Genomic DNA, 13868 nt, shown 5'->3' on the forward strand with positions numbered 1-13868 from the left:
TATATATATATATATACACATACATAAAATGTAGGAAACAATGTAAAACGCATAGAAATGTAAACTTAAATTATGGTAAAAAGAATACATAAAACATATGAGAGCATGTAAGAAACAATTTAACTATACCATTTTAGACTTTCAATTTTATTGTCTTATTTAATATATATGTGTCAGATTAGCAACATATTAATGATATTAATGAGTTTAAACCCAACAGTACTGTTTGTATTTAGGATTTATACTGAAGAGCCAGGTTTCTTCTGATAGGACCCATGTGAGCTCTGACCAGGCCCTTCTTCCTTCTCCATTCCACCTGTAAAACACAAATTATAATTTTTGTGTGCCTATTAATGCTGCATTATTTAATATGCAAGTCTGAGTCTCTTTGAAACGGTATGCACTCTCAATTATTTTACATAGTAATACATGAGTTAGTATAATAAACCTTGCATTTGTTAAAACAATGCTACTGTATTTAAACTTGCTGTTCAGATAAATGTGTGTAAAACACATTGAATTCATAATAGCGTTTAGTTGTTCTTGATGATCTAAAACTCATTCAAAGACTGAGCTGAGTTCATATTCAAATATTCAATGTACATTTTAGATGCAGATATCTCATCACATTAATTTGTCCTCATAGATATAAAGCTCTTCAGAGGATCCTCACCTGATGATGGGTCTGGTTCTGTTGATTTCACAAGTTCCTGAGTTTTAGACCAAGGTCTAAGTAATCCACCAAGGTAGTTAAAACCAGCTTTGACCCAGTTGTCTTTGTCTAGGCTGTAAAGAGGAATCAGAAGAGAAAATAATTAGTGCTGGGTAGAACAAATAGCAAATTAGACACTAAATAAATGAGTGGGTGAGTGTGTGCCTAAAGTGAAACACTCCCAAACCAAAGTCTTCAGTGTCAAAATATCTATTTAAAATTGTAATAATATTTTAGTTTTTACTGTACCTTTGATCAAATAAATACAGTAAAAAAAAAACATTGAACCTTAATCACTCCAAACTTCTGATGCTAGTGTATATAAAGACACAAATGATGGAATATATTTAAGATTCTTATGAAATAGCTATGTATACAATTTAATTTTAACACATATAAACTTTCCACTACAGAATTTTGCATTACTTTAATCTTGACCTTCTTGAGTATCATGCTCAAATAACTTACTCATCTCTAACACACACACACACACACACACACACACACCAATATACACACATGCTAAGTTAAATATGTTTAAAGTGTTTCTAGGATATTTAGAAAGTACCTTCAATAAAGTAATGTGATGCAGCATTGTGCTACAGTCTGTCCAAGCCTATCAGTCTATTTTTATTCTAGCCGACTTTAGCGATTTTCTACTAAAGCAATTAATAAAACTATTGTTCCATAAAATTGTGGTATCAAAGGTACATTAAAAAAATGAAGCTCTCTTTAATATCACAAAGAGATGTTTACTCACCTCAGGTTACAGTTTGAGTCTTGTATCACATCACCGAGCTGCTTCACTGAGTCTCCAATCTTGTTTTTTCTCAGATCAAGTTCTTTTAAAAACTGCAGTGCATTGGTTTTAGCCAAAGACTGAGCCAAACAAGCAACATCTGTAATGCCACAGTCACTTAAACTACAAAGACGACAGAGAAAGAGAGATCATCTTATTTTCAACAGATCACCAAATAAATCACTATGGTGAAGAATTGTGAGCTCTTCATGAGCCCTTCAATCAAGTGTCCTGATTTAAACAGCAATTTTAAGCATGTTGATTCTTTTGTCAGTGTTCCTCACCTCAATCTCTCCAGTTTACACTGTGAGTCTTTCAGTACGTCACATAAGTGCTTCACTCCCTTGTCTTTTATTTTATTCCCACTCAGGTCCAGCTCTCTCAGGTGTGATGGGATTGATTTCAGAGCTGAAGTCAGGATGACACACTGTTTCTCTGTAATACTGCAGTTACACAGCCTGAAAAAAAGAAACTACAATGACTCAGATCCATGTAAAGTACTGTACATTTGAGTACGGATAAATAGTACATAATATGGATACAAGTAGAGTCTTTAATTATTTAATGTAATATTTTTAAAGCTATTTTCAAAGTGTAGTTTAAAGAAATGAAAATGTTGCCTTATAGTAAGCATGAAAGACTTTGTGACTGACTTTATGGAGTATTTCCATAAATGAGTGAAACAGCTCATCAAACAAGAAAAATCAGCAAACGACATCATTTACAATGATCCAATCAAATCCTAAGGTACAAAATAAGTCATTTTTTCCCACTTGACAAGCTGTTTACATAATATATGCTTCAGATATGACACAATAAGGAAAATATAGGATCACAACTTCGGTTTCATTCAGATGTTAAGAAAATAAATGGGTCAATTTAGATTTCATGGCAACTTTAAAATAAAATAAATCGTAAACTTTAATCACACTGTAAATGCTGTACAGTAATGTTACTAACTCTAGGTTTTTCAGCTTGCATTGTGGGTTCATCAGTAGATCACTGAGGTTTTTCACTCCAGAGTCTCCTAGTTTATTCTCACTGAGGTTCAGCTCTCTGAGGTGTGATGGGTTTGATTTCAGAGCTGAAGTCACATCAGAACAACCTTCATCTGTTATTTCACACTCACTTAACCTACATTGAGAGAAATGAGATAAACTCTTCATTCTGTTACATTCAAATACCTAAACAAATTTTCCTTAGGCTTTGGTTTGAAATATTTGTGAACGTTCCTCACCTCAGTCTCTCCATTTTACATTGTGAATCCTTCAGTATGTCACATAAGATATTCACTCCTGTGTTCTTTATTTTATTGTCACTCAGGTCCAGCTCTCTCAGGTGTGAAACATTTGAAAATAGAGCTGACATCATGCTGACACACTGATTCTCTGTAATACTGCATCCACACAGACTGAAGACACAAAGAGAAAAGACAAGGATGACCATCTTAGTGAAGAGCTGCAGCAGGAATTTTGTTTGTTTTAAACTCATTCACACTAGTTCTGTATGCTGGAAAACACTGTTTCTTCTTTCTTTTTTAAAAACTATTTATTTGATGTCTCTCTTTATTCTCTGGTGTTATAGCAGATTTATGCAAGAACACAATCAGTACACTGTATCAAATGCTTGAAATGAATTACTAGAAATTTTTAAAAAGTGTGACCAAAAGGGAAAGCCCAGAAAGTGCACTGCCATAAACAATGTAACTTAGGAGCTGTTGCCTTAAAATAAACTTTAATCACACTGTAGCTGTACAGTATATTATTACTAACTTCAGTTTTTCAAGCTTGCATTGTAAATTGCTTAGCAAAACACCAAGGTTTTCCACTCCACCATCTCCCAGTTTATTTCCACTCAGGTCCAGTTCTCTCAGGTGTGATGGGTTTGAATTTAGAGCTGAAGTCAGGATGAGACACTGTTTCTCTGTAATACTGCATTTACACAGACTGAAGACAACAAGAGAAAAGAAACTGGCTCAGATCAATGATGACCAATAGATGTGTGAATGATCTGAAGATTCTTAATAGTAACCTGTTTTTGGGCCTTCAAGAGATCTGTGTTGTACTTACTTTATTTTGTTTATCTCATTAATATAATTTCCCGCATATTCACTCATTTTATTTTTAGATTTTTCTTATGTTGTGTGCTGTTTTCTTCACAAGTAAGTTAGAGATAAGAGTGTCTTTAACTCCAGGTATTTAACATCACAGGACAATATTGTGAAACAGTAATTTTCCATTGCTTTTGCTTTTATACTAACACTTGTTGAATTTGTTCTAGTCAGATGAAGTCTGCAAATAAGATAATTTAAACTCTGCTCTTTTTAACCATTTCATCTCCTGCTTTCTGCACATCCTCTGCCTCTTAGGTTGATAAAAGAGTTGACTTTTTTGACTATTTGGGCTGCGTTTCCCAAAAGCATCATAAGCCTAAGTTGATCATAGCTCTATTGGTGACAATGAAGCTACGATCAACTTAGGCTTACGATGCTTTTGGGAAACGCAGCCTTGGATTTATTCATTATATGATATCAAACGATATATAGTGGTTCAGTTAAACCTGTGTCGATAACTATGCCAGAATAATTGACTGTAATTACATAATGTCCTATCTCCAACAGCTGAAATATTAAATTAATAACTGAAAGTACTGTTTAGGCTTGACATTACATCTTTCCTGCTTTACGTAGAAAAACACTTCGGATTCCCTTCACAATGACAAAACAATATTATATACTATTGCAATATTTTAAACCATGTAAAATACTCACTGAATTATGTTCAATTTGCAGTGTTTATCCTGCAGTAGAGCAGCGATCTGATTCACTCGTGTATCTCCTAGTTTATTTTCACTCAGATTCAGCTCTCTCAGGAGTAATGGGTTTTTACCCTGAACTTTCATTGCATACTGACAGGCTTCATCTGCACCAGGACCCAAAAACCTGCAGGAAAGGATATGAGGATATAATTCAGTTACCACACATTTATGGTGTAATGTAATTCAAAAAAGTCAGCTTTTTAAATCCTGAAATCACTTTAATGTTACTTAAACAGTATGCTGTTTTAATGAAATATTTACATAAAAATAATTAGCCAGTATATTATTAATTTCATCACATCTCACCTCAGAGTCTTCAGTTTATAGTTTTTATCCTGTAGTAAATCATTGAGCTGCTTCACTCCTGATGGTCCAGGATCATTTCCTCTGAGATCCAGCTCTATCAGGTGTGAAGGGTTTGATCTCAGAGCTGAAGCCAGAGCTTTATAACCTTCTTCAGTGATACTGCAGTCTAAAAGTCTACAGAAAAGAGATCATATCACTGAAACAATGTTTTAAAACAAACAAACACAAAAAACATTTTATTTTCTCTTGTGATCAGAGAACAATTCATCATCATCTTAAGTCTTTCTTTTAGCTTTAATTTTCTGTGGTAATCTGAACTTTGAATAAAACTGAACAGTGTTGGGTAAATTACTCAAAAAAGTAATCCACTACAAATTACTAATTACTTCTTTAAAATTGTAATTTGATTACATTACTGATTACTGCAATTAAAAAGTAATCAGATTACTAATTACTTTACGTTGAAGTTGCTTTACGTTCAAGTTTGCTTCAAGTTATCAAACCTAAAAAAATACACTGCAAAGTGAAACTCAAAGTTCTTTCATTAATTTAATATGGACTGAAACATTACATAAATATTAAAACAGCATGTGGTTTTGGCCTTTGTTTGGCCGCGGAAGCATGGTAGTGGGCTTTGTTTTGAACGCACTTCATTCCATGAAACGCTTATTCTTGGCCCCATTTATTCTTGTAAATAATTGACCAACAAAAAACATATAAAAATTAAGATACAAATTATACCAAACGAAACTCGTTCGAAACAAGGGATTCTACAAACAAAAACGTACGAAGTAGTCAAAAAATTATGTCTGACCCACTTCCCCTCTTCCGGCGTCCTGCCGTCCAATTTACCACGCCCTTATGACGTTTACAATTTTCTTAATTAGCAAATTGAACAAAACAAAACACAAACAAATAATATTTAAACATAAATAATATAAAATAAAAATACTTTCCTAAATGGCTATAACATACCGGCCCCTAATTGTTGTCTTGTAATTAATTACAGTAATATATCATAAGTAGTCATGATCAAATGTTTACAATCAACATACATTATTTATGGTTCATAACCACAGCCAGTACATATAGTACATAGAGGTCATTGCAGTTTTACTATTTTATTCCAAAAGCTCATTAATATAATGTCCATATAGAATTTGAATGATCACTTGCATTTTTTCCTGCATTTTACAAACTTAAAATGTTTCAAAATATTTTAAATGTTTCATTATCATACACATAAGAGTAATACATTCTTTGAAACTGTAAAAGGTCTACTTTTATTTGTATACACTCGCAATATCAACAAAACACTGTGCTTTTGTAAAATAAAGAAAACAAATAGGGTGCGCTTTCTGCATTTTCAGTCTCCGTGAATATCTTCCTGACACGCATCATTAAATAAAAGAAAACTCAGCGAATACTTGACACACCGACATGAGAAATATATATAAAGAAAGCTTGAAGTGTCTATTTTTTAAATGAAGTAAGTCTTGTCTTAACAAATATTCTCTGATAAAATAATTCTTATGAAACCAACGCGAGGTACAGTCTTTTGTCTGAGCTCATCTAGCCTATAATGTGATCTCGCCCACGCACATCGCCCACTGTAAAATAATCATCCACATAAAACCAGGCTTAAGACAAGCAAACATGTAAACGCCCACATCACCTCTGTAAACAAACAAAGATTCATCAAGTTCATCTCGGCTACTTTTCGTTTTTGGAAGAAGACGCGCTGTGAGGAATAAACCTTAAATTTACCTCAGAAAAATGAGATGCGATAGATTTCCCAAACTATAATGCCAGACTAAAATATGTGAAATCAAGTGCAACATTTTGAAATATGCAACCTTTCATTGCATCTAAATGTTGTAGGACTCGTCTGCATTTTAGCTTGCATTCTCTAGTGATTTATTAAAGGGCATACTGATGCGTAAAACATGATTTTTACTTCATATCTTTTAACACTGCATTTGTAACTTAAGTAATTTTATTGACATTAGTGACTGTAATCAAATTACATACATTTAAAATGTAACGCATTACATTACTGCGTTACCAGGAAAAGTAACTAGAATACAGTTACTATGTAACGTGTTATACCCAAATCTGAAACTGAATGTTATTACTAAAATCAGACAATGTTTCACTTTGCTCTCTTACCTCAGTTTCTCCAGTGTGCAGTGTGCATTCTCTAATCCCTTTTGGAGTTTCTTCACTCCTGAATCCTGCAGATTATTGTTGCTCATGTCAAGTTCTTTCAGACTGGGGTTTGATCTCAGGACTGTAGCAAGAGCTGAACAGCTTTCCTCTGTTAGACCACAATCACACAGCCTAAAATGTTGAACAGGAGAGGGAGAATTTACAAACAGTGCTTGATGCCAACATTCAGTTATTACTGAGGAGAATTGTGCTTTGATCACCTGATTTAAGTAACATACATTAAATGTAAAATAATAAATGAAATCAATACTCACTGAAGTCGGTTGAGGTTACAGTGTTTATCCTGCAGCAAAGCTGTGAGCAGATTCAATTTTTTTAGGTCTAGATTATGCCCACTCAGATTCAACTCTCTCACGAGTAATGGGTTTTTACACACAATTCTAGTCACATACCGACAGGCTTCATCTGCAGGACTTTGTAAAAACCTGAAGACAAAGCAAATACAGTGACATTACCTGCAGTTAGACATAAACAATTTAGTAATGTGATAAAAAGCAAACTCAAACAGACATAGCTATCTTTGTGAACAGCCCTGTAGGCATACATGTATTTAGTGGAAAGAGAATTAAACCAACATAAAGATGTAAAATTATTGCAATGTATTTTAAGAACACTCACCTCAGTGTTTCCAGTTTACATGATCGATTCTGTTTCACTTTAATGAGCTGCTCCACTCCTGATTGTCCAGGATCATTTCCTGTGAGATCCAGCTCTATCAGGTGTGAAGGGTTTGATCTCAGAGCTGAAGCCAGAGCTAGATAACCTTCTTCAGTGATACTGCAGTCTGAGAGTCTACAAAAAATAACAACTTGATTTAAAATGAACATTGCAGATCAAATTTATTACTTTAGGCATTATACTACCTGTACATAATGTGCAACTTCATGTCAACTAACTGTCACTAAAGTATTAGTAGACTGTTAGGTTAAGGTTAGTAAAATAAGTTGACATGTATTTGCGAAGTTTCTTCTGCAGAATGTCTGTTGGTAACCATCAAAATAAACTGTTAGCATATTTTATAGGGATAGTTCACCCAAAAATGAAAATTTGATGCTTATCTGCTTACCCCCACGGCATCCAAGATGTAGGTGACTTTGTTTCTTCAGTAGAACACAAACAAAGATTTTTAACTCAAACCGTTGCAGTCTGTCAGTCTTATAATGGAAGTGAATGGGAATCACGACTTTGAGAGTAAAAAAAACCCCCCACACAAACAAAACCAAATTAAACCCTGTGGCTCGTTACGATACATTGATGTGTAAAGACACGAAACGATCGGTCTGTGCAAGAAACTGAACAGTATTTATATAGTTTTTTTTTTACCTCTGATGCACTGCAATGTCTGAACTGTCCTGTTAAAAATCTTCATTTGTGTTCTACTGAAGAAACAAAGTCACCTAGATCTTGGATGCCCTTGGGGTAAGCAGATAAACATCAAATTTTCATTTTTGGGTGAAATACTTTTTTGACAGTAAAATACTGTTAAAAATACGGCTTTTGGAAGTGAAAAAGAAAAAGTCATTGTATAATTTACAGTGAAAAAACGTAAATTGACACTCCCAGAATTCCCTGCATGACACTTCATATTTGATGTTTTTTTTTGTTGAATTAACATGTTTCTTCTTAGTTTTTTCTTATCACTTGTGTACATTAGGGTTTCAGCTTACATCTAATATTGTTAAATTAATGTTTATTGCATTATTTCAGTATCATGTGTGTCACCATGATGGGGTTTAGTGTTTGTGGGAATGACACTGTGCACCTTCTATATATAAATATTTTATATATAAATGTTTGTGGTAAACGTTGGTTCATCATGTGACTTTCTCATCACCACCAGTTTTTGGTGGTTATCAGTGCATTACAATGGTTCAAAACAGATATTAACACTTCAGTATGTTGGTTTATTAACATTACATCAGTTAATGGAATACGGTATTTTATTGTGAATTTAAGTGAAGTCTGTAAAACCTAAAAGTTGCTACCATATTTTTTAAGGTGAAGTTCTGGCAACCACAGCTGCCGGTATTTTACCGTAAATGTCACAGATTTTTTTTTACAATGTAGGAAACAGTATGAACCACTGCAAGCTGTGTAAACAGGAAGTGTTCGTTTCAAGAAACGACTAAAAACGCATCTCTTTCATCTTTATTTGACCCTCTAACTCTAGCACTTTCTATTCTAATTCTGTCTATTTGTTTTCTTTTTTTATTAAACAAAAAAAAAACTTGACCCTTTAAGACTTGCACTCTATTTGTTTTCCAACTACTTGTTCTCTTCAAAAAAAAGGCCTCTAACACTAGCTTTCTCTATTCTATCTATTTGTTTTCTTTTTATTTATTATATAATTAACAAAAAAAAAAAACTTTGCTACATGTACTGCGTTTGGCTAACTGAGACTTGTCATAGCACTTACATATTATTGCACTTTTGTTGATTATGATTGCTTCCATTGTCCTCATTTGTGAGTCGCTTTGGATAAAAAGCGTCTTCTAAATGACTAAATGTAAATGTAATGTAACTGTCTGAACTGAACTGGTTTTGTGAGAGAACGCAAATATCTTTGCGAGAGAATGCAAAAGTTTTGTGGGGGAACACAAATATCTTTGCGAGAGAATGCAAAGTTTTGTGAGCGAACGCAAAGTTTTGCGAGCGAACGCAAAGTTTCTCAGGGGAATGCAAAAGTTTTGCGAGAGAACGCAAAAGATTTAAAAAAAATAATAATAATAATTCCTCTCACCCCATATTTTTCCCACCACCATGTCCCTTTAGGGGCTCTTTAAAAATGCAATTGCAAACCAGAAATAAATTGTGATCCACTGTGGTTAAACCAAGTAAAATGCTGGTTTTGCAATACCAATACATACTCAAAATGTAGATTCAAAATTTGGAAAATTAAAAATGATCAAGCAACCAACATTACAATTTTTGGACCCATTGTATTGTGTGAAATGTACTCACTTCAGTATCTTCAGTTTACACTCAGGTTTCTTTAGTCCCTCACAGATCTCTTTGACTCCTGAGTCCAGCAGAAGACTTTTGCTCAGGTCCATCTCTTTCAGGGTGTTGTTTTTGGAGAGGACAGTAGCTAGAACTAAGCAGCTTTTCTTTTTCAATTTAATATTATTCAGCCTGAACAGAAAAACAGCATTATTTATTAAAAATGTCAGACCATGGTCTTTAAATATACTTACACATGTGCACCACAATGGCTAAAATTGCTATTTTCTCTAGCACCTTAGATACAGTTGCAGATACAGTATTGCAGAATTTTGTTTCCAATATTGTCCCCAATAACATTTGCAGTAATTAATTACAGTTTCTGCTTCCATATTGCAACAATACTTATTGATGAAATCGAATTTCTAATTGCTCTTATGACAACAACATTACATTTTTAATCATTAACTATCAATATTGCTCTGTAATTTTAATTTCATTAGTAGTTAATTAGGGATGGGTTTCCCTACTTCAACGATACATTTGATTAATTTAATTTTAATCGCTCTTATCAATTTTAATGATGACATCATTAAAATTTTAATCATGAACTACCATTTCTAATTTGAAATTCTAATTTAATTTGCCATCAAGTTTTGTTCCTATCTGTTAGGCTGTTTTTTCTTTTCTTTCCTTCAGTTAATTCATTAACTCAGCTAAACTTTCATAGGTTTCCCCTTTGGCTTAAGTCTGTTAGATGATAGTGCGCCCCCTAGTGCTTGGTCGGTGAAGTGACAGTTGTCTCGGTGAGTCACAGTGAGCAGAGCCACCTGTTCTGACGTAACCTGGTGCGGGCTGGTGGTGAAACCGAATATTTCCATCCTAGTATTGCAAGTGAAGGCACGCAGTGAGGCATTAGCAATCGGGCATCGGAGGAGTCAACAAAGGCTAACTGGGCGAAGGTTTGGATACACCACCCTGTCGGCTATTGACGAGGTACATCAGACTACGGGTCTGCACTGACGGGTCAGCTTGCAGGGCTTAGCCCCATTCTCTTTTCAGGCCAGTTAGTCGTTGACGTGCCTCACCCGAGTGTTGCCCGGTTGTGCTAAAAGCCGTAGCTGTTTGAGAGGCTCACTGCAGTATGTGAGGACAGAGTGTCCGGTGACCTTACAGGAGCTCACTTGGTGCGCTCAGGCAGTGGGCCCTGCCACTGGACTCCACTGAACCAACTTAACTCACCACCAAGCCTAGTCTATAAGAGCACTGGCCCATCCAGCTAGTAAAACCCCAAAAATAAAATTAGGGTTTTCCTCAATACATAGGTTAGTTAGTTTTATCCTCTTAACACAGTAAAACCAACCCCCTAGGTTTATCGACTCAACAGCGTCACCACCCTGTAATTTTTCCTAACATTGGGAGCAAAACTTCTCTCTCCTTCTTCTCTCTCTCGCAGCTGTCTTGTTCTGATTTGACTACTGCTGCTGTTTTTGGGATGTACCTGTGAGAATCATAAAAGCAGAGAAATTTAGAAACATTTAACAAATATTTGTGAAACTTGAACACTTCGTTTCAAAATTGTTTGACTCTCACCCTACCTTCCCTTCTCACCCTGTGATCCTACCCAGCTAAGGCTAAAGCAGGTCAACAAGAGGACTGATAGGCGTCCGCCAAATATTGAACACATGTCTAGAAACGCTCTAATCGGTGTATGGTTGTCAATCCTACCAGCTGAGAAACCAATACTGTCATTGTTATTGTCTTTATTTCGCCCCTGAGGAATTTTAATAACAATCACAGTCCTGGTATTTAGAAATCCCATTTCCAAACCCCAGTCTAGAAGTATCCTTCTAAATCAAACTTAACAAAAAAAAAAGAGAAAGAAAATTTCATTGTACTCACTCTGCAACCAGAAAAGGGTATTTTGTTTTGTCTTTCTCTCTCATCTTACCATTAGCTCTTATCTTTCTTTGAAAAAAAAAAACCTTTCTCTTATAGGAAAAGTGGAAGCAGCCAATTATTATTCTGTTCCTTGCTCTGTTTGTTATTCTTCTTTTCTCCCTCTCTTCTCTAGCTGTGCTACCTGTGTCTGCTAACTAATTGTCCCCACAGAGACTACAAATTAGAAGCACGCCCACCAGAGGATCACAGTCACTGAGAACCACACTCACCTGCCCATTACACACTCAACGTCAAACCACACTTGACATTGCACACTTACACCTCTGTTTTTACTTGTTTGTTTTGTTTTGTTTTCTCCTCTTCAAGGTCTGTGTCAGTCTAGGTTCTAGATCTCCCTCACCGCGTCAAAACATGTCTCGCACAAAAGACTCTGTTGGCCACTGGGATGACCTCGAGACATGGCTAAGTGTTGCAACAGACAGCCTCCTACCTAAGGCTGCTGAAACACTGAAGCATCAGACACAGGACCAGCTGGATGGCAACATAACAAGCCTTATGAGACAAGACCAAAGTCAGAGCTACAGTCACAACGACGCGTCGAGCAGCTAGAACTGGAGGCTCAGGAATGACGGGAAGGGCCCGATCAGGTGGAACAAGGTGCCGAGGAGGAGATCACCAGGCTAAAATAGACCCTAGCAGCTACTACCCAAGAAATGGAACAAGGCAAGGCAGACTACGCTGATCTCTCCAACAAGCTATAGTATGCAGAACAGCTCCTGCAAAAGGCAAAGGCCGACTTCAGAGACAAGAACGGCAGAATTAAAACCCTTAAAACTCACCTGGATGAGTCAAGAAATGAGATCAGCCGCCAAACACGACAGCTGGACTACATCAAAGAGGAGTCCGACAGCGTCAGAGAGGAACTTAGACATGCCTACGAGCTGAGCCAACAAGGACACGACGGGCACCAGTCTCACCCCTGCCGAGCAGGACCGGGTCCCCTGTTCCTGGACTGACACGTGATCAAAAGGGGGAGGGGGCAGTGCTGAAACATTCACCAGCTCCCTCTGAAGAACTTTAGCTCACGACAAAGTTAAAAGAACCTGCTCCAGCCAGCCACAGATCATTGCTCAAAGACCTTGACAAGCTCACCAGGAAAATTGGCAAATTCACCCCAAGTGTGCCAGGTAGCCAGGATGTCCAAGCTTATCTGCAAGATATCGATTTTCACCTGGAAATGAGACCCAATGTCACTGGCAAAGACAGATTCTATTTGCTCTGAACAACATCCAGCACTGAAGTGCGCAGCTTCCTGGACCGGCAGCCTGCTCACACAAAAACTGATTACCACCTGCTCCGAGAAGCCCTCATTAAAGAATTTGCTGCCCTGGAGATGAAACAAGGTCGTCATGAATCTCCTCAAGCCAACTACAGCCGACTCAGACGAGCATACTTCGGAACTCGCAACGAACCTGACATGGAAGATGATCTGAACTTCAAAACTCTCTTCCTGAGAAACCTCCATCCTGGGGTAAGCCACCATCTTGGCGTCCTTGCATGTCCGCGAGCAATGAGTGCTAAGCAGTTGCGAGACTTGGCGCATAAAGCCTACGGCAAAAAAAAGATGGCCTCAGAAAAGGGCGCCAAATCCACAGCGGTTCTTGACTTCAACACTCAAAGTCAGGGACTGGCTCTAGAGGACGCCCAACATCAAGACCATGCCAAACCGCCACCCAAAGAGTGGAATGCACCCTCGTCCAACAGAGAACAGGACTCCCACGCTGGTACCCAACCTAAACAGAGGAACAACCGCTGGGAAGGACCGCGTGGACGACAACACTCACCCGGACGTCACTGGGAGAAGTCATGGAACCAATCCAGACCTCATGAGAATCAATGGGAGAGATCATGGAATCAACCAAGCTCATTTGGAAACTCAAGAGGGAAAAACTGATGGGAATCCAACGGAACCTCCAAGGGAAAACGACAAACACACCCTGGAGCAACCAGCCCAAGGAATCGACGGAAAAACTCACAAAGATTTCAAGCTGACCGAGCTCAAAATGAACCCACACAAGAACAAAAGCCATCACCGTGTTTCGACTCACAAGAACTGATGAAGGTAATGATGAAAGAGTTATTCCAACGCAAGGAGGAGGATCG

The 13868-nt window shown here is 36.9% G+C and overlaps 1 protein-coding gene across 1 annotated transcript in view; it reads right to left on the minus strand.

Annotated features, from left to right (window-relative positions):
- Positions 1–13868, minus strand: part of LOC107563976 (uncharacterized) — a 121970-nt gene that overhangs the window by 80236 nt on the left and 27866 nt on the right. Inside the window, exons 29-36 of the mRNA XM_016248939.1 lie at positions 9825–9995; positions 7482–7655; positions 7118–7288; positions 6804–6974; positions 4635–4808; positions 4282–4452; positions 3284–3457; positions 2472–2645 (exon numbers count right to left, since the gene is read on the minus strand). Of these exons, the coding sequence (XP_016104425.1) occupies positions 2472–2645; positions 3284–3457; positions 4282–4452; positions 4635–4808; positions 6804–6974; positions 7118–7288; positions 7482–7655; positions 9825–9995 (1380 nt within the window). The remainder of the gene's footprint in view (positions 1–2471; positions 2646–3283; positions 3458–4281; positions 4453–4634; positions 4809–6803; positions 6975–7117; positions 7289–7481; positions 7656–9824; positions 9996–13868) is intronic.

Source organism: Sinocyclocheilus grahami, unplaced genomic scaffold (assembly GCF_001515645.1).
Source record: "Sinocyclocheilus grahami isolate Dianchi unplaced genomic scaffold, SAMN03320097.WGS_v1.1 scaffold900.1, whole genome shotgun sequence".
NCBI classification, from domain to species: domain Eukaryota; kingdom Metazoa; phylum Chordata; class Actinopteri; order Cypriniformes; family Cyprinidae; genus Sinocyclocheilus; species Sinocyclocheilus grahami.